The sequence below is a fragment of the Phyllopteryx taeniolatus genome, chromosome 11, assembly GCF_024500385.1.
Source record: "Phyllopteryx taeniolatus isolate TA_2022b chromosome 11, UOR_Ptae_1.2, whole genome shotgun sequence".
Classification (NCBI taxonomy): domain Eukaryota; kingdom Metazoa; phylum Chordata; class Actinopteri; order Syngnathiformes; family Syngnathidae; genus Phyllopteryx; species Phyllopteryx taeniolatus.
In genome coordinates, this window is record NC_084512.1 from 21,090,598 (window position 1) to 21,113,051 (window position 22,454).

Genomic DNA, 22,454 nt, shown 5'->3' on the forward strand with positions numbered 1-22,454 from the left:
TCCACTGAGGATGATTGAACAGTTGGACATGTGCATTCAAAGGTTTTATAGAAGGTCAAATTAATTCACCTGTAACGGTTCGAGTTCATTTTAGGAATCATCCAGTCATTTCACTTTGAAATATCGATGACTTTTTGTGACATAAATGATGATCTCCTTACTGGGTTTCGCTCTCAAATCATCTCACTTGATGTCTCAAAGCTTCTTAACATGTCACAGCCCCCCCCCCAAAAAAAAAAAATAATAACACATCCTCACTGAATCAAACGTCACATTTGTGGAGAAAAGCTGTCAATCAAGTCAGGAGCACATATGAGACAATCGTTGTCAGTGGACAGTGTGGTTGCGTCAGTGATGTGAGGGCAGACAGCTGCTGTAAATTGCAGAGCGAAAATAACTTTAATGACCAACCGCCCATCAACATGTAGGCAAGCTTCCCACTCGACGGTCCACAATGTTGTCCGCACACGTCCACAGATTTCCACTGCAGGAAAAGTGTGGACGAGATACGGTGTGATTTTTTTTTTTTTTTTTTTTTTTTGTATGTAGTTTTACAATATATTTGGAAAATGCACATCTTCATTCATTCTTGTATATACTCCATTTGCTTCTTTTACAACAGGGCGGTAAACCTGTTAAACCTGCTATGCTGGCGAGTAGACGGAGTTGTTAATCCGCTGTCCTACTGCCCTACTGTCTGAGGACAGTTTGTCCGCGGAGGTGAGAATCCGACCCAGGAAACGGACACCAACATCAGACGCCAGACCGCAAGCGACTGCAAGGCTCGTTGCTGACCTGGAATTACCACAAGCAATTAATACCTTAATGATCAATATTAAAATGCAGTCGCGCAGCCATCATCGTTCATCAAAACTAAAAAAGTATATTTCATGTTATTGGAATTTGAAAAAAAAATTCTTACTGTAACATTATGCGCAGTTTGAATATTAACAGTGGGCTTCAACATAGGAAAACAACAACTTTATTTATGATTCAAATAAAATGTATTGTAAATACGAATAAATGAAAAAATTTACCTAAATAAATGAGTTCTTAAAGACTAAATGCAGTTAAATACAACTGAATGGTACTTCAGCAGTGATTCTTTAGCATACCACTAGAGGGAGCCCATGTGCCACAGTTTGAGAATCGCCGCCAGTCTACACTGTGTGTATGTGGCGCATGGCCTCATCACCAAGCACGAATTCGTGTGACTCAAGCCGTCGCATGAAAGCGGCTCTGGATCTTACCTTGTCATGTCATTGTCTATACCGAGGCCGTCATACGTATATTCCCCTTAGTATTAGTATTGCAGGTGTACAGTACTGTATTCCTTTTGCAAAATAATGTTACTTTTTTTGTTTGCAATTCTCAGCTTTTGGAGCCACAACATGAAGCCGCACCTCTTCCTCAGTTTTGATGACACAGTCAAAGAGGTGTTGGTGAAACAATACAATTAAAGTAGACTTGAATACGTGTCAGGGTCTCGTTAGATTGTGCGAGTGTACCTAATGAAGTGTTTTTCGCCACTAATTTACAATATTGCTCCATATACAAGCTCATCCATTTATATGCTGCAGGATGATGCTGCACCTCCCCTGCACGTCCTCCGTCTGTTGCCGTGTGGCCTCTGAGCTCACAGGAGAGGTGAGCCAATCACACGCACGCGCACGGACACGTGCACACACACAAAATAGAGGAGTATCAGCATGGCAGGGATTTAGGAAAGTGATGATGACGAAGAGGCGGCACGGTGGCCGACTGGTTAGAGCGTCAGCCTCACAGTTCTGAGGTGCGGGGTTCAATCCCCGTCCCCGCCTGTGTGGAGTTTGCATGTTCTCCCCGTGCCTGCGTGGGTTTTCTCCGGGCACTCCGGTTTCCTCCCGCATCCCAAAAACATGCATTAATTGGCGACTCTAAATTGCCCGTAGGCATGACTGTGAGTGCGAATGGTTGTTTGTTTCTACGTGCCCTGCGATTGGCTGGCAACCACTACCCCGCCTCCTGCCCGATGACAGCTGGGATAGCACGCCCGCGACCCTAGTGAGGAGAAGCGGCTCAGAAAAGGGATGGATGGATGGATGATGACGAAGAACATAGCAAGTTAATGGAGGAGAATTGTGTGTGTGTGATTGGGGGTAGGGGTTGATCTTAGTTTGCATAGGATGCTGTGTCAGTGCCCTCCCCTCCCTGCCCAGCACTGATCTTAACACATAATGACTCTAGCTGGAGGGAATGAGCCCGGCTGACGGATGGAGGTAGGAAACCTCCGGAATCAGCCGGCCACTCGCCTCCTCTTCTTCTTCCTCCTCCTCTTCTATAACTGGAGGAAAAGAGAGAACTAGACGATGCACGGCGTGCATAACAATGACCTTTTTTGTGTGTGCAGTGTCGGAGCTCTTTTGGTGATGTAACGCGTGTTCTTTATGAAGTGAAAAAGTCCTTTAAATGAATGCTTCTGTGCTAATCTGTGGCTATCAGGGGACTGAGCTGTTTTAGCAATGAAGGCATTTAAACACAGCAGGGGGTAGCTGGTAAGTCATGCTCACAAGCTGGGTCCTATTAAGTGTGCTTAAGAGCATCAAGTGTGGAACAAGCTTCTCTGTATGTACATTGTGTTGCATCTTCAGCATGAGCACCCACAAGCTTCAGGAAAGGAATTCGGAAGGCAAGATTTACTCCGGTTGCCCTGCCGGGAATGTTGAAAAGGTGACCTGAGGCCTCGGTCCTCTCATCGTAAAAACGCTTCCTACTGAATGCAGCGTGATTATGAGCTTAGTTTGGAGTTAGATCCCGCTGGCCCGCATAAGCCGTCCGTGATAATCCCGCAATGTGAATGGAAATGCAGCTTGTTTTCTCTCGCAATCAAAGCAGAGTCCACATGTAGGTCAAACGGCATACTTTTGTAACCAAGAGCTCAAAGTGACACTTTTAGAACAACGCTCACTGCCGCATTGTTTGGACGGAGGTGGCAAAAGTACTCACATTTTGTACTTAAGTACAGATACTTGGACTGTGTACAGTTTTTTTTGCCTTTTTTTCTGTATAAATCGTAATTAATCTCCTGTGCATAAGTAAAAAAAAAAAAAAAAAAAAAAAAAAAAAAAAAAAAAAGTACAGTCTCTGAAAGCTACATGAGTAAAAAGTAAAAATTCATTATAGCTATATACAATACACATTTTAGTAACTTGGCAGTACAAAAAACAACAACTATGCACACATTTATCAACTGCTATAGTGCTCGTACTAAGAAAAAAATAATAATAAACTTGCTCCAAGCTATAATTTCAGGATAATCAGGACTAGAGTAACAACAAAACCAAAACCAAACATGCTTAATTAGCTCACGGTAACTAAAAGAATTGATGTTATTTAGCCTGGCACAAGACACAACACATTCACAATGAATCATTCTTGTATTAGACAACATACAACAACACAAATCCTCTTATTTTCAAGGTAGGGCAGTAAAAGCAAAATATTGACGAAAAGTACAGATAACTGGAAAATCTGTTGAAGTACTGAAACAAACAAAGAAAATTGGATCCTGCCCACCGCTGACTTTGACCAGGAACTCATTGGCACACAGGTCATGACAGCTGACAGTAAATCTGGAATACAATCCTTCCTTAAGTGATTTGAAGCAACTCTTTGTCAGCCAATCACTGAAGTGTGTTGCGTGTGCTAAGCTTATTTGAATCCTAGTGATCGAAAATGTCATGATATGGAGAAGCGTAGTGCCTCCAAAAACACCAAGAAAAAAAACATTTCTCAATTAGGCTACCGCAATGGTCTTCAAAGGAGACATATTTTTTTGTTTTTCACAATCTAAGGCGTTTCCCATGTATTTGGATCAAAATACCCCAAGGATTAAGTAATATAGCAACACTTATGCACCCTATTATTTGTCCAGCTGAAATTAGCCAATTTTTACAGGCCGGTCCTGTCTCATGCCAGTGAGTGACTGGAAAGCGCCCCATATACTGTCCGGCCAATGATGGAGAACCTGCCCCAGACGGTCGGAGGGGAAGCAATAAATGCATTTTCACTCATGGAGTCGGCACCTCATACGTGGACGACACCGTGTGTATGTGGCGCATGGCAATATCGCCAAAAACAAATACTGTACCTCCCAAAGCATTTGTTTGGACCAAGAATACCTCATTGATTTTTACAATGAATACAAACCCAGCACAACTCATGTTGTGGATCTGTAGACTCAGGCCGACAAATGGAGTCCAAAATAAGTAGGGTGAACTGCCAATGGAGCACGGATGAGCCCGAAATTTAGATAGACATCAAATCCACCCGTCCGTCCATTTTTAGAGTTTTCATTCGGGTTGCCGACAGTAAATGAACCCAATGCCAGTTGACCAGTCGCCCTAATTCAGCCAGACACCCATATTTTCAAATACTCCTCTTTTGCTTCGCTCATGATTGAATTTTTGTCTTGTGAAATTTGATGACATGTCTCTTTCCTTTTTCATATTGCAAAAACATTTCTCAAGCATGGCGGTGAGAAATGTGCTTTGTCGTTAGGGAGAGTCTCAAACGCTTGACGTCCACAAACTAAGATCAATTGTCACCAAAAGGAATGTGGGGCATCTCTACTCATGCCCACTTCAACGTCTGAAAATATCAAAAATGATAACCCCAATGTTATCGATTTTGTACATGTTACGCCTTTTTCTCTCCATTGATGCTCACTATCCGGAAAAAAAGCTTAATGTGCACAAAATCCGTAATATTAGGGTTATCGTTTTGATATTTTCAGAAGTTCAAGTGGGCACGAGTACAGAGGTCCACATAAATTTGGGTGACGATTGATCGCAATTGTTGGACACTTTTTTACGCTTACGTTAAGCGTTTTAGACTGTCCCTGTAGTTAGCTAGACTCTGCCAAAATGACATAACCGATTGTCATGAAACTGACGAGGAAGAAGCCATTACATTTTGGTCCTGATATAAATTCGGCTATCAGAATTGATTTCCTGTCCTTTTTTTTTGTCTTAGAAGAAAAAGAAAATAATCAATGTATAACAATAACTATTCTACAGCTACGGTATATGCAAATACATAACGTTAGCCCCCCCACCCCCGGTCATATTAAACTCGGTGACTCAGGGGTCTCGTGGGGCCCGTTTACAGACTCTGTCGTCCAACCCCGTCGTCTCTCCTCGGGGTGCTTCGTGTAACAGAGAGGAAGACAAAAACAAATACAAAGTGACACTGAATGCTTTTGGGAGCCACGCACACGGAAATCGCTCCTGACTCTCACACGGCCAAATGTTGTTTAGAGGCGGCCCCGAGCCGCTTTGCCTTCCATTTATCATACTCTTGACCTCTGCGAGACCTCCTTCCTGCGTGTAATCGGCATTACACACACACACACACACCCACAGTCAGCCAGCTGTGCACTTTTTATCACCAAACCCAACACTTGATTAGCTGCAACTGCGCAATCTAATCAGATCCACAGATGGATGTGTTCTGCCTTCGCAAAGATATACAGGTCCGAATAACACACACATTATTGAGGTTTTATAACATTAGACACCCGTCTTCGTTTGACGCAGTGCAATTGTACACGGCGGGGTTTGTTATGTATAAAATGAACAGTGGGATACAAACTACAACTGCAATGCACCGGTATCATCGTTTCGTTTTGATAAGCGTCGCGTGCTGTGATATTCTTATGCTCGGTAATGAAGCGCTGTCTCCGTTGATGAAAAAAAATAATCATCATCAATAGTTTAACCGTCGCTATTTAAATCATTCACCTCGCCTCAAACCCCCCTTGCTCCACCCCTGGTTGTCATGGTAATGAAATCAGTACTCTGCGTTGGTTTCACAGCAGAGGGCGGTGGGGTGAACTGTCGATTTCACGCGTGTCGGAGGCTTAAATACTGGGCTGACCATGTGCCACATAAACACAGTTTAGGGTATGAAATGGCCACTTGCTTGTTTTTGTTTCCCCCGACTGTCACTAACTCTGCCCCTGTTTGTCTTATAGTAACAAACGATGTACTCGGCATTGGCCACGCAGTAGAGGGGGGACTGGACCTTCCCCTCAAAATAAGGCCCACTTCAGCGAAGCTAAAATAAATCGGTAGTGAAAAGTGCGCTACAATTCTTGACCCTTGGTGTATTTTGGCAAAAGCAGACATGTTATCAAGACTTGGTTTGAAACTGTGGTTCAAATAGGCCGTTGACCATTCATGATAGGAAATTCGGTTTTCCGGCATTTTGTCTCCTGGGTGATTTGCTCATTTGTCCAGAAAAGACGTTAATTAGGCATCAATCGAGGCACTCGGGGTGGGGGAGGTGGGGGGGGGGGGGGTGACTCCTTCATCTCATTAGTCCTCTTGCAGCTGAGCTCCAAAACAGCCAGACTGACAGAACGCCAGACAAAATGTCCGAATGTCGCTATAAGCGCGTCTCGGATGTGTTTTTGCAGCAGGCATCCGAGGAGGAGAACCTGCGGGATAATCTTCTTACGTAAACGACCATTCAATTCACGGAACGCTCTCTCTCTCTCTCTCTCTCTCTCTCTCTCTCTCTCGCTCATGCAACACGCGCATGCGCGCACACTTGTGGCTCTGCGTGGATGCACAGCGAGAAGATACAGCAAATAAGAGCAAACGATTCAGCAATTTGAAAATATACTTGCGTTCATTCAATTGGGTGCAAAGGGGAGTTTTTGTTTTTTCTTTTCAAATCGAGAGAGAGAAAGCCAGCGTGCGAGAGAGAGAGTGAGAGTCGATTCCTTTCTCCTCCACTGTCCCCCTCCTCCTCCTCCTCCTCCTCTTCCTCCTCCTCCTCCTCCCCCACGTCCACCCGTGGACCAACGAGGGGAACACTCCGCCGGCCATCGAGGAGCACAGCGCAGCGCAGCTTCGAGCGTCACCGTTTGCGGCATCCGCATCACGCCCCGAGATGGAGGTACCAGGCTTGCAGGCGCGCGACATCAGCAGCCCGCTCAGCCCCTGCGAGGGGATGATCAAGGACCTGAGCCTGGACGCCATACAGCTCTGTGAGCGAGATGGTAAGCAACTTCCTCGCGTATTAGCGGGGTGCATCTGTGCATTACGACCCCCCCCCCCCCCCCCCCCCCCCATAAATTCCCGTGATGTGCAGTCTGCTTTTGATTGCTTTTTGCACGTTTCTGCATTTAAAGGGACTAACAGGGGCTCTTTTGGATGGCTGGTGCGTGTGTGGAATTGCAAGAGTGTCTGCTGTGTGGCAACAAACGTCTTTCGGTGTCGCTATATGTACCCAAAAAAAAAAAAAAAAAAAAGCTCATATCTCACTCCCGCAGGCCCCACCACACCTAACTGCTTTCTCTTAAAGCTGCACCGTGACTGCAAACATCCCAATTTCTAGTTGAATAGTCTCAATGAAAGGTGGATGCTCTTAATAAGGTGGCCTCGGCAGTCCACGCAATGCCGAAATGAGTCCGCACGGTTGAAGATCCCAGGTGCTGAACCCTCAATGGAGAGGTGCAAAACAAAAAAAGCAAGTCATCATCAAGGGGGTCTGTGAGGCTCCAACATGGCTGCAGCCACATGTGAGTGCAAAGCCTCTACAACAGCGCCAAAAAGATCAATGACTACCTGAAGTCATTTGATTTATTTGTGACTTTTTTAACACCACATTTACATGAAATGTGTGTGTGTGTGTGTGCTTTCTACCTGGTCATTGTGCTTCCCGAGCCACTCCTCATCACGCAAGACGCAGCACCACGGTGCGCTTTATATCCTCTTAGTGCTTTGCTGGCTTCATTGGAAAGCTTTAATTTTCATAATGGTCAGGAGTGGACTCGGTGCCAGCTTTTTGGGGGTCTCTCTCAACTCGGTGCCAGCTTTTTGGGGGGTCGCTCTCGTAGGCCGCAGCTACAACCCGGGAGCATTTTTCATAGCATTTGCAGGCACTTTTCGTCGAGTGGTCCAAGTAAATATAGCCTATGTGTCCTTGAGACACTCACGTGATGTTTGTTTACAGCACAACAAACACACCTGCTGGCCACTTTTATGCAGAACGACAACGGTTGTCGGAGAAGCGGAGAGACCGGTTTATTAGTTGCAGGACTGTGTAAAAAAAACCTGTAACAACATGACAAAAACTTAACAGACTTAAATAAACTACATAAAACTCACCAAGGGATTCTGATGATTAAATATATGAATGTTTTTTGCTCACCCACGAAGTCTGCTAACTTGGCTCGCTCTGACCAACCTCTGAGTGTAAATTTGAAATTTGACTGGTTCAAGAAACAGTCCCAACTTACGTTGTTCAAGTTGCATTTAAGTTGCAGTTTTATGATAAGATAAGTTACCAGTTTTGCTCGTCAAACAGTTTTGCGCTGACCAACCAAACGATGCGGACGTTATTGTGGCCTGTGAAGTGAATCTGAAATCTGATTGGTTAAAGTAACAGCCCCATTGCTAATATAGTTGAAGTTATATCGGTCAGCACTACTGATTCTGAAGGGGCTGCAGGGGCAGATTAGATTGACATGGCAACACATTGAGGCTGAAGTCTGATTGGACAAAAACAAAACAAAAAATCCACATGCATGTACTGGAGGCAGTGCAGCCAAGAGAAACGCTACAAAATGAAGAGAATAGACTGGAACACTGGCAAAGCAGCCTTGACCCTGAACATGACCTGCATGTAAAGTACTCGCATTGATTTCCCTGGAAATAGCCAGTGTCCATATCCGCAAAACTTTGTTATTTATTTTTTCTTTTTTGTTCCTAACGACCATATTCATTGCCATACCTCGCTGCTTTCTAAATTTACCTCTCACAGCCATTAATATTTAATTGGCAACATGAGAGGCTGCATGGTGCCACGCTGAGCCAGCAAATGGGAGTGCGTGCAGCATCACTGGGCCTCTTCCTGTCTGTGGGAACGGAACACACACACACACACACACATAGACAGAGAACTGTCAGTGCATGTCAATGCACTAAACACGTGGCGGGACAATTGTGTTAGTGTGTGGCGGTGAATGACAAAATACTGCAGTCTAAATGCAGGATTTGTCCTTCCAGGGCTGAGTTCTAGAATTTTAGATTTTTAGATTTTTTTTTTGCTCATTTCCAATCAAAGTCAACAAAGGCCTGATTGTCGGATGTCACTGAAAGATTATCCTGAGCGATTATCTTGTGGTGTGTTATGAGTGATTTTTTTTTTTCCCCCCTCCCCTATCTGTTCAGTAAAACAGTCAGGGCCTCCAATTGCAAATGTTAAACCTCTTCAATATTTACGATCGCCAATTTGTTTTGTGTGTGCGGTCAACGTCGAGTTTGTTCGAACCACGGCCTCCACGAGTGGGACGTGAAACGGAACGATAGCCAATCAGGAAGCGACCTGAAGCCTGCCCTGTTGGAGGACACAAATAGAGGACCAACTGTTTGTCTTGACATTTTTGTGCGATGTGTCTTTCAGTCATTAATTCAATAAAAATGGCAAGAATTTGAAAATGCAATGTAGATACCAGAAAAACTCAGCTAACCTATCTTTTCCTAATTCTTCTCCTACTGCTACATTTTTTTTTTTCTGGATACCATGTGGCACCATGCTGCCTCTGACAGATCAATCACGGCAGCATGAAACTTGAAAAATAAAACGCTAACTAATTGAATCTGCATTGTCTGCTCACAAAACTAACTAAGATGGTATTGTTATTTGTCATCAGAAAAAAAATTACTCCGAAAAACTGAGAAAAATAATTAGTCAGAAAAAAATACTCAGAAAAACAGAAATAAATATTCAAAAAAACAAAACCCTCCAAAAAATACTCAGAAAAACAGGAGCTTTTTTATCCAAGTGAATGCAATACACTTCCGTATTTGTCTGTCCTAACTGCCTAACTTTTAACAAATAAAATGTCAAAACAAAGTTTTAAAAAAACCTAAAACTAATGAAAAACCCCAAACTCGTATAATCAAGGTGTGCACTCTGCTTGGTGGTACATTATGCAATGGTTTGTCACTGGGATGGTCCCCTAAAATAAATATACAGCGTATGTGAAAAGTAGCTAGGCAATAGAAATTGCTTACAGAATTTTTAGTATCACTGAAGTCATTACGAAAACACAAATGAGGATTTCTTGTTGTCTTATTTCCTTTTTAAAAAAAATGATTTTCTTGTTTCTTTTTTATTGTTTTACAGAAGGGCAGTCACTTGCCTGTTGTTGTTGACGCCATCATTGCTTATGCTGCAATATGAGCATTTACTTTCATTTTCCCATATATTAAAGAACATGTATCATTTGTTTCAAGGAAATTGTAAGAGGAATATGCATTTTACTACCAATTTTTAATGCCTTCTTACTTTTTCACACACTCTGCGTAATACAAAGGTACAAACGGTTCTGTTGGACTCCAATAATGACCCCTAAAGGTTATATTAGTGCATGTGCATGATAGTGCATATCAGTGATGTGTCATTTCACTCTGTACTGACCATCTTACCTGAGCATTATTGTAACCATTTCAAGCAGATGGTTTTGATTCATCATGGAAGGTCAACCGGTAAATAAATGAGCCTGCGCTGTCCTCCGAAGAGTGAGTTTTAATCCAATGGAAATGAATGTTGTCGGCCTCAGACGTGCGCTTACTGCTAACGACGCGGACGAGAAAATTAACGTCAGCGTTGTGTCAAATGGCATCGCGATCGGTAATTGGGCATAAATTGCAATGCTTCGTGTGACTCAGCTGACATTTGGCGCAGGCCGTGTGCAAAGACATGACTGCGATGGCAAGATTGACAGTTATGTGTTATGCATCCATTCATTACACTGCAGTCATATGAAAAAAAAATCCTCTCTGCTCTCTGGATGGTTTCAAACTTTCTTACTTAACAGTTATGTAATTGTGCAAATCCCTCTTGTTCAAATCTGAGACAGTCAAAAAAAAAAAACGGACCAAAGACCATCCTACATCGAGGCAAATAGATTGTGGCTTTGGTGGAGGAACAATCGAATTCCAATCTTGAAAACAATGGTGCGCAGCGTGGCAAGATTAGTATGGATGTTGTTTGAGCCGCAGTTTTATTGGAATAGGTATTTCTTCTTCTGACACTTGTTGTTGCTCTGTGATTCAGTCTTTTACTGTCGTTGATCACATTTCTGCTTACTTTAGCCGATGGATTTGTGCACGAAACTCGATGACTTGTCAGGCTACGACAGCTGGTACACATGGGCCCTAGTACTTTCATGTGAACACCATCTGTTCCAGGAGACTGTCCAACCTTTGAGTTTTTCATACTTTGGATGAACTTTCCTTATTGGAATGGAAACTGATGGTGTGTTTGTTGTGAATGGTTGTAGGATAGTTGGGCGACCTAAAGAGGACAAGTGTTATAGAAAATGAATGGATGGAATTTAAACAAAGGTTGTTTCCAACCCCACTAATGGTATATTTATTGTTATTATTGTGGTGATTATTATTATGGTTTTACTGCGTCTGTACTTGGTGGCTGAGGAGCTCGCTGATGGGTAAACACGCCGATGAACGGGGACATTGTTTGCGTTGCCCGCTATAGAGAAAGATGCTCTTGTTTCTGGCCGCTTCGCGCTCCCGGCGTGACGTCCGTGTCGGTCTCGCAGTCCGTGTAGCGAGACGAACAAAGACGTGTTTTTGTAAAGGCCGAGCCAACGTCCGTGTCCACTGCGGCCCACTTAACCTAAAAAGGTTGGGAGGCTTGTCAGAGTGGAGTACAGTCCTAGATAATGTGAGTTTAATTTCGTTCGATTTCATGATGACCCAATGGTGCAAAGTCCAAACACATTCGCTTCTGTGATGCTTCACTTACTTCCAAGCTTTTCTAATTCCCCCCCCCATGAAAAAAACAAAACAAAAAAAAAGCTTGCTGACTGATCGGAGCAGGGAGAGCCATTAGGAGGGTGATGTGTTTGCATGTTAACAAGATTTCCATCTATTGCTGTGCAGTATAGTACTATTTGATGGCGCGCTGAATACAAAATGGGAACTCCTGAAACATGCTCGTGAACGTAAGGAATGTTTGCTTCTCTGCAAACGCTCTTTGTGAAGTAGTAAATGTGCTCAGATGGCAGTAATAGTAGTTCCGCGGCTTTTATGGCGAAATGGTGATGCAACAAAGTGGATATACTGCATGCTACAATGTAGTCTACCTGCCAACAAATGTGAGTCACGGTGACACTTAGTCATCCCAGGCGAGCTGTATACCACCAAGGGTTCATTTCTACTTCCTCCGTCTGACCTTGGTCCTCTTTCATCTTTCATTCTCGCCGTCCCTGGAGTGTTGGTCGCAGATAAGCAGTGCAGGCTGTCGAAAGCTTGAACGCGCGTACTGTGCTCAACCTGCAAAAGGCGATGCGGGCTCGCCACAGTATTAGGTACGCAATCTAGTAGAGTTCCTTGCAATTGAACTTTGAGAAACCTTTCTCTTAAATTGTTGAACTATTTGCTCGCTTGCCACATCCTTGCTCGTGAACAACTGAGCCTTTCGGGTATGCTCCTTTTATACCCAATCATGACACTTACTTGTTTCCAATTAATGTTCCAAACAATTTTTCTTTTTTTTGGGAGCATTCCTCAACTGCTGTTGCAGTCATCAAATTCAAAATGAGAGAATTTTTGGCCCTACTATCAGCCCAGCATAATGCACCATGTAAATTATTCAAACAAACTGACAGGAAGTGGGAAGATTGATATTTCCCCACTGGTAAGATTGTAATCAATAATTTTACAATCGTTCAGCACGGTCGTCTGGTGGTTAGAACATCTGCTTTACAGTTCTGAGGTTCAGGATTTTAAGAGATTAAGTGAGAGGACATTTTACAGTGGATAAAAACATTTTACACACACTTTAACTTGTTATATGTTACGTTATGCCTCGGTCATTCATTTTAAAATAAAAAAAGTACAGTTTATGTGCCAATTTATGTACTTTATGTACTTTGTAGTTTATATGTCATGTTCAAAAGTAGTTGAAGGGAAGTTAAAAAAAAAAAAAATAACTCATCTAGTCTTACCCCTTAGTCCTTAAATATATATTTTTTTAATCTCATAACATATTATTACAAAAAATCGATTATACAGTATACTCGGTTATATGAATTATTTATTTTAAAAAATGTAATATTTTTTTCTTTTTTTACTCTTAAACGTTTAAAGCAATCATCATTTGTCATAAAAGTTAAGACTGACTGTTGTCCCCTTACTGCACTTTTACACCTGTCTGACACTTGACATGATAAAACGCTACTTTAAAACGACAGCACAGTCGAAAACGCTCATACGATGGCCACAGTTTAACAAACGGATTTTGTCTAGTTCCATTATTTCCTATGGGGAAATATCACCACAAAATCCACTTTTTCGTTTTTTCCACTTTATACATTTACTTGTGTGTTTACCTATACGTGTAACACTACCACATTTTTATTTTGTGTTAAAGCTGATTCTGTTTTACATTTAGTATTTATGTCCAGTACTCCAGAGAGAGCTGCTCATCAAGCTGCTTTCTGATTGGCTATTTCCAAACAGGAATCTACACATTCTGCATTCTTGTTATCAAATTGAGTGTGCACGTGTGTCTAGGTGTGTGTGTGTGTGTGTCTGTGCACGCGTGTGGTCGCGAGGCAGTCCAATTATGGAATTGCTCTTTTAATCTTGGCCCCTGATGAATGGAGATGGATGCACCACGCTCGGCTGCTTCCGCCATTGTTTAGATGTGCATTCTTTACGCTGTGCACACCATAGACAAGTGTGCACAACAAACACACACACACACACACATTGCATTGTTGCCACGCCGACATTTTCTCTGCCCTCGCTTTGCACTCTGGGTCGCACGCCTACGTGCGCGATCGCAGTTGAGAAATATGGGACGCACTGGACCATATTGACAGCCGAATGTCATTTTTTGCAGCCCTCATCGGCGATTAGCGATGGAGCCGCTGATCCGCTGATTCATTCAATATGCTCCGTTTTGAAATATTCAGTGCGGCTTTTGCTCGTGGAAGCACATACGTTTTTATTGTGGGGGGGGGGGATGATGTGTTTCCATGGCAACCTGTGCGCTGCTGGTTATACTGTAAAGTGACCATCAGGGAGGGGTAACCATCACAAGCAGCATAAAAGAACGAAAGTCGTGAGTAATGAATGCACAAGCAGGACTTCGAGGTCAAATGTCAACATTGTTTGCTCACGGGCGTTTGTGATCGTCTTCAAAACGTGACTTCCTTTCTGCGCAGGAAGTAAATCCCAGGACGGCGCCCTGTCCGACATGGAGGAGCTGCCCGTCCCGCAGAGCATCAAGATCAGCAACATCACCTGCGACTCCTTCAAGATCTGCTGGGACATGGAGCAGCGCGGCAAGGAGCGCATCACGCACTACTTCATTGACCTGAACAAGAAGGAGAACAAAAACTCCAACAAGTTCAAACACAAGGTAACGCGCCAGGGAAGCCTTTTGTTCTTCTTGCTTTTGTTGTTGTTGTTGTTGTTGTTGTTGTGTGGCTCGCTGATGTTTGTTGTTCAGGTGCGGTGAAGGGATAATGGTCTAGAAATGCATTAGCAGCAGTACATCCCCATCCGGCTATCCATTTTCTATAGCGCTTCGCACTTTGTAATTGCCTATTGATGGCACAAGATGGCGCCAAAGCACTACTTTGCTATTGGACAGGGCTATGGCCTTTGGAAATGAAGCTTCTCCCCTGACTTCAACAGTTCCTTGGCACCCTGATGCCACAGAATGGCGCCAAAGCAATACTTTTATATTAGACAGGGCTATGGCTCCTCCCCTTACGTCAACATCATTCCTTAGCACCAAGATGCCACAATGTGGCACCAAAGCACTACTTTTCTATGAAACTGGGCTACGGTCTGTGTAAATGAAGCTCCGCCCCTCACTTCAACATAGTTCATTGGCAACACGATACCACAAAATGACACCAAAGCAATACTTTTATATTTGACAAGCTTATGGCTTGTGAAGATGAAGCTGCTCCTCTCACTTCAACAGAATTCATTGGCACCAGGTGCCACAAGATGGCGCCAAAGCAACACGTTTGTGTGAAACAAGGCGTTGGCCTGAGCACAAAAAAAATGAATAATGTAAGGTAGGTTCCAAAAAAAATTAATCTGTGAAAAGGTGAATTTGGAAGCACCTAATAAGGTTGGATTCAGCCTTCATCACCATCATTAAAAACTATACAGACAATTCTAAATTTTAAAAATCGGTCTGCATAATAAAACTAAATAAAGTTCATTATATAACCGCTTACCCTTTAAAGACCTGACATTTGTGACATGTTATGAGTATAGTTCAAAAGATGTTTGTCTCTAAATAAAAAAAAAAAGGGTGGTGTTTTTTTTTTTTTGCTGGCTGGAACGAACTAATGGCATTAGAATGCATTTCAATCTTCTTCTTCCAGGATGTGCCGACCAAGCTGGTGGCCAAGGCGGTGGCCCTGCCCATGACGGTGCGGGGCCACTGGTTCCTCAGCCCGCGCACCGAGTACACTGTGGCAGTCCAGACGGCGTCCAAGCAGACCGACGGGGACTACGCCGTCTCGGAGTGGAGCGAAATCGTCGAGTTCTGCACCGCCGGTGAGTCGCAAGGAGCACTCTATATACCCTATAGTGCACCCACATTCAGATCTATGGACAAATTGGAGTCCAATGCACGTGTCGGGAACCCGCCAGGAACACGCAAACGCCGCACAGGAAGGCCCGAGACAAGATTTGAACAACTGTGAGGCAGATGTGCTAACCGCTAGTGTTAACTGCGACCCGCCGCTTTTGTCCGCATGATGTTACGAGAGGTGAATCGGGACGAGATTTTTGCAGATGGAGGGTGTTAAGATTAGGAAAGGACGGCGGGATTAAATAAAGCAGCGAGGCGAGCGCTGCGGTTTATCTGGCGATGCAGAGGTCAATGCATTTAATGGCGCTAGAGGTTGACGTTGGGGGAGGGGGAGGCAGGAGGTCATGTGACACAGCAGGGTTGTGGGGGGGGGGGCTCTGCACCAGCTGGCCTTAAAGAAACACAAAATCAACACTGGAAGCATTGTGAGGCTTTCGTTAAAAAAAATAATAAAACAAAAGACGCGCGTTATTTGAGCATAACAGCAAATCGATAGTCCTTTAAAATGCACACAGTTAGCACAAAATGTTGGTGATATGTGCCGGAGGATGTGTGTGTCCCTTCGAATGACGCCTCGTCTTTCCAGATTATTCCACAGTGCATCTCAACCAGCTGCTGGCCAAGGCCGAGGTGATTTCCGGCCGAATGCTGCGTTTCTCCGTCTTCTACCGCAACCAGAATAAGGAATACTTCGACCATGCCAGGTAGCCACTTTACGATTCAAACGTATACTGTGTGACTGTATTTCTACTGTAATGTGAGTTTGTCTCTTTGTCTGAGAGGTTTTGCTTGTCTGTGTCACTCTTTAGGTAACAAATGAGCACATTGCCTTTAAAAAAAAAAAATGAAGGCCTGTCTACAATTAATTTTTTGGTCTTTATTAGTCAGTATTTATTAGTTGAGTGCTACTTTAACATATAATATGATCTTTACCCTCTAATGTTGCGTGTCAAATGGACAATTTTAAAGTTCCAGACAAAAATAATTTGGATTAATCTCCCTCTGCTGGCCTTTTTTCTTTCATTTTTCTTTATTAAATGTTTAAAAGAAATAACCGCCAAACTAATGATTGACATAAAATATACATAAATGAACATTACATTATCTAATTATTAATGATTATAACAAATATGAAATATTTGTTTTAATTGCACCTGTATTTGTATCATGAAAAAAGATTTTTTAAAAATTGGAAAATGTTATTTTACATGTATTTGCAGGTGAAATGTATTATTTAAAAATCTATTTTTTTACATCATAAAAATGTAGCATTACATTTTGTGGCCTTATTTTTTTACTATTCCTTTAAATGTATTTTTTTTAATTACTGGTTATAACATCTATGTTTATGTTATCTAATTATTTAATCTTTTTTTAATTATCACTTTTGTATTTTAAAGAATATTTTTAAAATTATAATACAATATTGTAAATGTATGTACCCTCAAGTGATATTGCAGATCAAATTCACCATTTTAAAATCTAGGGGGGGGGGAATAAGATAAAAAAATAATAAAATACCATTTTAATATTACAAAACCTGGTCTTGGAATATATTAACATGTACAGTGTATTTGCGATATCTAATTATTACAAATATTTTAGTCATTCTTTTCATATTTAAATTTTTTTATCAAGCAACGTATTAATTTACATTAATATTATTTATATTAATTAATGTTGTAGGTCAAATTCACCATTTGAAATTCTCTTTAAAATACAAGTACTGATGGCCTATATTTTTTTCACCTTCTCACATTCATCAAAATAATAATTGAACAAAAAAGAATTTTCCTTTTGTTATCTCCCAACAATGCTGTCACATTGACCCCTGAACAAACACAACAGGAGTGTTAAACTTTAACGCGTCCATTTGACCGATAACATAACAAGAGGGTTAAGCCAAGGATTTAGTGTGAGTGTACTGCCGGCACAACAAAACTTGATGAAACTGCCCTAACAGGAAAGAGGGGTAAAAAAAGAAGAAAGAAAAGTCAATGCAACTGATGCATTGTTAGCGTTGTGCTATTTAATAGTTAGCTTGTTAGATTTTCTGTGATTCTTTCCTGGCGTATCAAATCACTTCCATCCAGTTTTGTAATTTTTTTAATGACGCCAATAAAGCTTGGACTGTACAGCAGCCTCCGACGTGGGAGGTGTGTCATCACAATTTTTATAATTGGAGTGTCGGCGCGCTCAAAGGGCAGAAATGCCGGTCACACAACACGAGAGGGCGAGCCTGGCTCACGTGCTGCTTTTGTTCCCAGCACTTTGTCAGAATGAAATCTTTTTTTTGTTTTTTTTGTTCTCTCTCTCTCTCTGAGCAATTTGCCCTCACTGCGCTAATGTCATTACAGCAGCTCAGAGAATGCAGCAAAGCGACACAAGGGCTACGTTTAATTGAGTTAATTTAGTTCTGCAAATGAAATCAGCTTTCCCTTCATTTGCGAAACCCTTTTGGAATTCGGAATGTGCTTTCAGGGCAAAACAGAAGGCAAATACTCTCTGGACACACATGCTTAATCTAATGCCACGGAGAATTTAGTAGCGACGTCAATGATCCTAACATGCGTGCTCGCCGCGAAGATTCGTGAATAATTGACGCCCCCTACCCCACCTCCAAAAGTATTTCGTAATTTGATATCGATGCCGCAAGATCATAAAGCATCAACACCATGCCTCTAGCATGTACACAATCAGGAACCCATGTTACATAACTGTATTGAGTAGTTCCATTATTTAACACCAACAAACCACCTCCACATGATTTATCATTAGTATTAGCTCGCATGCTAGCCTAAATACACGCAGGGTAAAATTGATGCGACAGAACAAATATGCACACGAGCACTTTGCACAATCAGTATTAGGTCTTTGAACTCACCTTTTACCAATAATAACTGTAGGGACAGCAAAACAGACTACACAGGTCGCATTGGGAGAGAGGCAGAAACATAAACGTAAAAGAAAAAGCACTATGGACTCAACGTGAAAGTAGCATAATGTCAAAGCGGTTAGGGGTTGACATAACAGTTAAGAATTAGAAACTCTTTTCCAAATTCCACACTGAAAGGCCTGAACTAAGATTCGAACCCAGCACCTCTTGACATCGAGGCCGTGGTGCTTACCACAACTCCGTCATGCTTTCAACTTTGGGTCATCACTGCATCTGCGATGTTTCTCTGTTCCTTCTTGTTCCAGGGAGGAGCAGGGCAACCGGATGCTTCCGTCAGTGAAGGACAACAGCGGCAGCCACGGGTCTCCCATCAGCGGCAAGCTGGAGGGTCTTTTCTTCAGCTGCAACACCGAGTTCAACACGGGAAAGACCCCGCAGGACTCCCCGTACGGCCGCCACCGCTTCGAGGTCCGGGCCGACGCCCTGTTCAACCCCGACACCAACCTCTACTTCGGGGACTTCTACTGCATGTACACGGCCTACCACTACGTCATCCTGGTCCTGGCCCCCAAGGGATCCCGGGGGGACGACTTCTGCAAGCAGAGGCTGCCCGCCCTCGACATCGCCGACAACCGCTTCCTCACGTGCCAACGGGAGGAAGGCGGAGGCGACGGCCTGTTGTTCCGCCACGCCCAGGACGTCATCCTGGAGGTCATCTACACGGAGCCCGTGGACCTGGCGCTGGGCACGGTGGCCGAGATCAGCGGGCACCAGCTCATGAGTCTGTCCACCGTCAACGCCAAGAAGGACCCCAGCTGCAAGACCTGCAACATCAGCGTGGGACGCTAGTGGCGAGCGGGGGGGCGGGACTTCGGTGGGGGGTTGTGGGGGGACTGCACCTCCCCGTGCGCTGCGGCAGAGCAACACTTGCATGAAAACACACACGCACATACACGCGCACGCACCTCAACCATAGCGTCGGCCATGAACACAACTTGTTTTCTCGCACTATTACGACTTTTTCTTCCCCCAAAAATCACATTCTGTTCTCGTCACATATTCACATTTTTTTCAAGAACGAAGTTGGAAAACATAATTCTCGAAAAACAAAATTCAATTTTCTGGTAATATAATAATTTTCTTTTCTCCCCAAAAAGTGACTTTCTGACTTAATCCTTGTTGTACTTGTTAAACTCTCGCAGTACAACTATTTTTTCCTCACATTATTAGGACTTTTCCCCCAAAAAAGTTGACTTTGTTCTCGTGATGTTACAAATGTATATTTTTGAGAGAAAAATTGTGTTTTCTTGGAAAAACAAAAACAACCGTTAAAATTGCAACATTATTCTTGGAATATTCCCATATTTATTTCTCTCATGATATAACGTTTTTCTCCCATCACAACTTTTTTTTCCTCGTAATATTGCAATTCTTCTCATAATACTCCTACTTTATTATTTTAACATTAGGACATTTTTACTTCCCAAAATGTCTTTATTTCTGTTAGTCTGACTTACTGGCACAAAATTATGACTTAATTTTCATTCCACTCTTCCTTTTTTTTTTTTTTAATTCAATTACAAAACTTCAGTGTCACAGTACAACATTTTTTTCTCGTGCTACTACGACTTTTTCTCACGAACAAAATCTTACTCTATTCCATAATATTGCAAATACATTTTTTTTTATTTAAAAAAAATGGTGTTGTCTTGGAAAAGCAAAAACAACCTTTGTTGTTATAAGATTACAGAATTTTTCTCATAACATTTTTCTTGTCATATTGCAAATTTTTCTGGAGAAAGCATTCTCGTTTTGCTCAATTGCCATTTTATTCAGAAACGCCTTTTTCTTGTACTATTACAACTTTTTCACCCCCAAAAAACAGGTCTTTATTCTTATCTTCATAAAAAAAATCTTTTTTTTTAAAATTTGGTATTATGTTTTTCCTCAGAAAACAAAAGTTATTTTTCTCTAAATATTGAAACTTGTTATCATTATATTGCATCTTTTTTTCCTGAAAGTTAATGACGTTCTGATAATATTCCAACTTTATTCTTGTATGAAAGACTTTTTTTCCTTAAAAAAATATTTTTTGGGGGGGGTCGTTTTAGGCCCACTTTTTTGTGTATTTTTATAGAAAATTATTGAGAAAAATGTTCTTGCAGTAAAACTTTTTTCACATATGTAATACCATATTATCAGTCTTGTCATACTACGAATTTTTTTAAATCGAAAAACACAACTTTTTTCTCAAACTATTATGGCTTCATCAAACAAAAAAAAAAGAAGAGACTTCTCATAAGAAAACGTTTTTCAAGAGTTATGTCCTGAGAAAAATGTGTAATATTCGGAGAAAATATACATTATACACGCGCCCACACACATACAAACGCACACACACATGCTACGAGCACATCTGTCAACATAGTTTCATTTCATCCATGAAGAGGATCACTTTGAACCAACATTAACACAACTACTTCTCTACTTTAGTTACTTTTTAATTTTTTTTGGCTTTTTTATTATGATTGTCAAGCATCGTTACTCTTTATAGCTTCGTTTTCTGACTCCTTTTTTGTTCTAGCGTGGGGCGGGGGGGACACGTTCTCGCTACCTCCACTTATGGCATGAATTGATAATACAACTTTCTGAGGCTGCAGCATCCTGTTATTTCTTTAAACCAAAGGTATTAAAAACAAGGAAGACTTTTAAAAAAGTAAAAAAAAAAAAAAAAAAAAAAACAACAAGCTGTGGAATCTGACTGAAACTCATACGACAGGCCTCTTAAGTGTCTACTGTGATAAACAAGAGTGATAACCTTTAAAAGAAAAAAAAAAGCATGATGCAGTCTGAGCACGGGTATACTGTGAGTGTGTAGTCGCCATGGCGACCCTTTCTGCAACAGTCTGTTGTTGTCGTTGTTGTGCAGTGGTCGGTGGAAAGGCATAAAAAAGTAAAAACTTTGTTCAGCGGGATAAATGTGAAAAAAATATTTATTTTTTATTGAAACATTCATATGTACATATAGGGTATATAGAGTGCTATAGAAACCAGAAGTGCACAGAGCTCTGATTCATGTCACTGACAACATTTAAGAGGAAATCCCATCAACCAAACTGGGGGAGAGACATGGATGACGAGATGTGAGGTGGAACTGTGATGCGCTGCGATGCCAACATTCAGCAGTTTGCAAAGTCAACATTAGCAAACTCAATAGTCACAAGAAATTGCTTTCAAAATATATGCACATTATAGCACAATGAAGGACTCAAATCCGACGCTGTCTCGATGATTGACTTCGATATGAAAAGTAGGTCACACTGACGAGGGGGGAAAAAAAGAACAGTACGAGGATAAAGTCATAATTCGGCAGCATATTTTTTCAAGAAAAAGTTGCATTTATGGGGGGGAAAACGTTGTAACATTACATTGATGTAAACTCCAACATTAACATTTCTTTCTTGAAAATAAAAAAAAAAAAAAAACTAACATTTCCTAACATAAATACCTTGTTCCCATTTTTCTAACTAAAAAAAATCATATTTCAACTTTTTTGTTATTAACATTGTGACTTTCTTGAAAATATTTTTTTTCTCATAATGTTACAACCTTTTTTTCTCCCAAAATTTAGATTTGGTTCTGAAAAAAATTCAAATGTGTTTTCATGATACTACGACTTTTGTCACATAATCTGACTAGAAAAAAAACTATGATTTTGTTCACGCATTATTTATTTTCCTGTAATATTGCCACTAAAATACTATTAGGCAATAGAATAATAATAGAATTAGGCAACGGAATAGTACGGCAACCGAATTCATATTTTTTTTCTTTTTTTTTTTTTTTTAAATTAAAGTCAGACTTTTACACAAAGAAAGTCGTAGTTTTGACGAGAAAAAATTGTTTTTCCAAG

General features: G+C 41.6%; 1 protein-coding gene across 1 annotated transcript; it reads left to right on the forward strand.

The window, feature by feature from the left end:
• Nucleotides 1–6,354: 6,354 nt before the first annotated feature.
• phyhiplb (phytanoyl-CoA 2-hydroxylase interacting protein-like b) lies at nt 6,355–21,282 on the forward strand. Its single transcript, XM_061789496.1, has 5 exons — nt 6,355–7,045; nt 14,252–14,448; nt 15,434–15,608; nt 16,232–16,349; nt 18,847–21,282. Exons 1-5 carry the CDS (start codon nt 6,937–6,939, stop codon nt 19,388–19,390), a joined length of 1,143 nt encoding a protein of 380 aa, XP_061645480.1. The 5' UTR covers nt 6,355–6,936; the 3' UTR covers nt 19,391–21,282.
• Nucleotides 21,283–22,454: the final 1,172 nt, after the last annotated feature.

Coding starts and splice junctions, on each gene's coding strand:
- phyhiplb (XM_061789496.1), top strand. CDS start 6,937: ATGGAGGTACCAGGCTTGCAGGCGCGCGACATCAGCAGCCCGCTCAGC. Junction 7,046..14,251: donor ACAGCTCTGTGAGCGAGATG/GTAAGCAACTTC, acceptor CTTTCTGCGCAG/GAAGTAAATCCCAGGACGGC. Junction 15,609..16,231: donor CGTCGAGTTCTGCACCGCCG/GTGAGTCGCAAG, acceptor TCGTCTTTCCAG/ATTATTCCACAGTGCATCTC.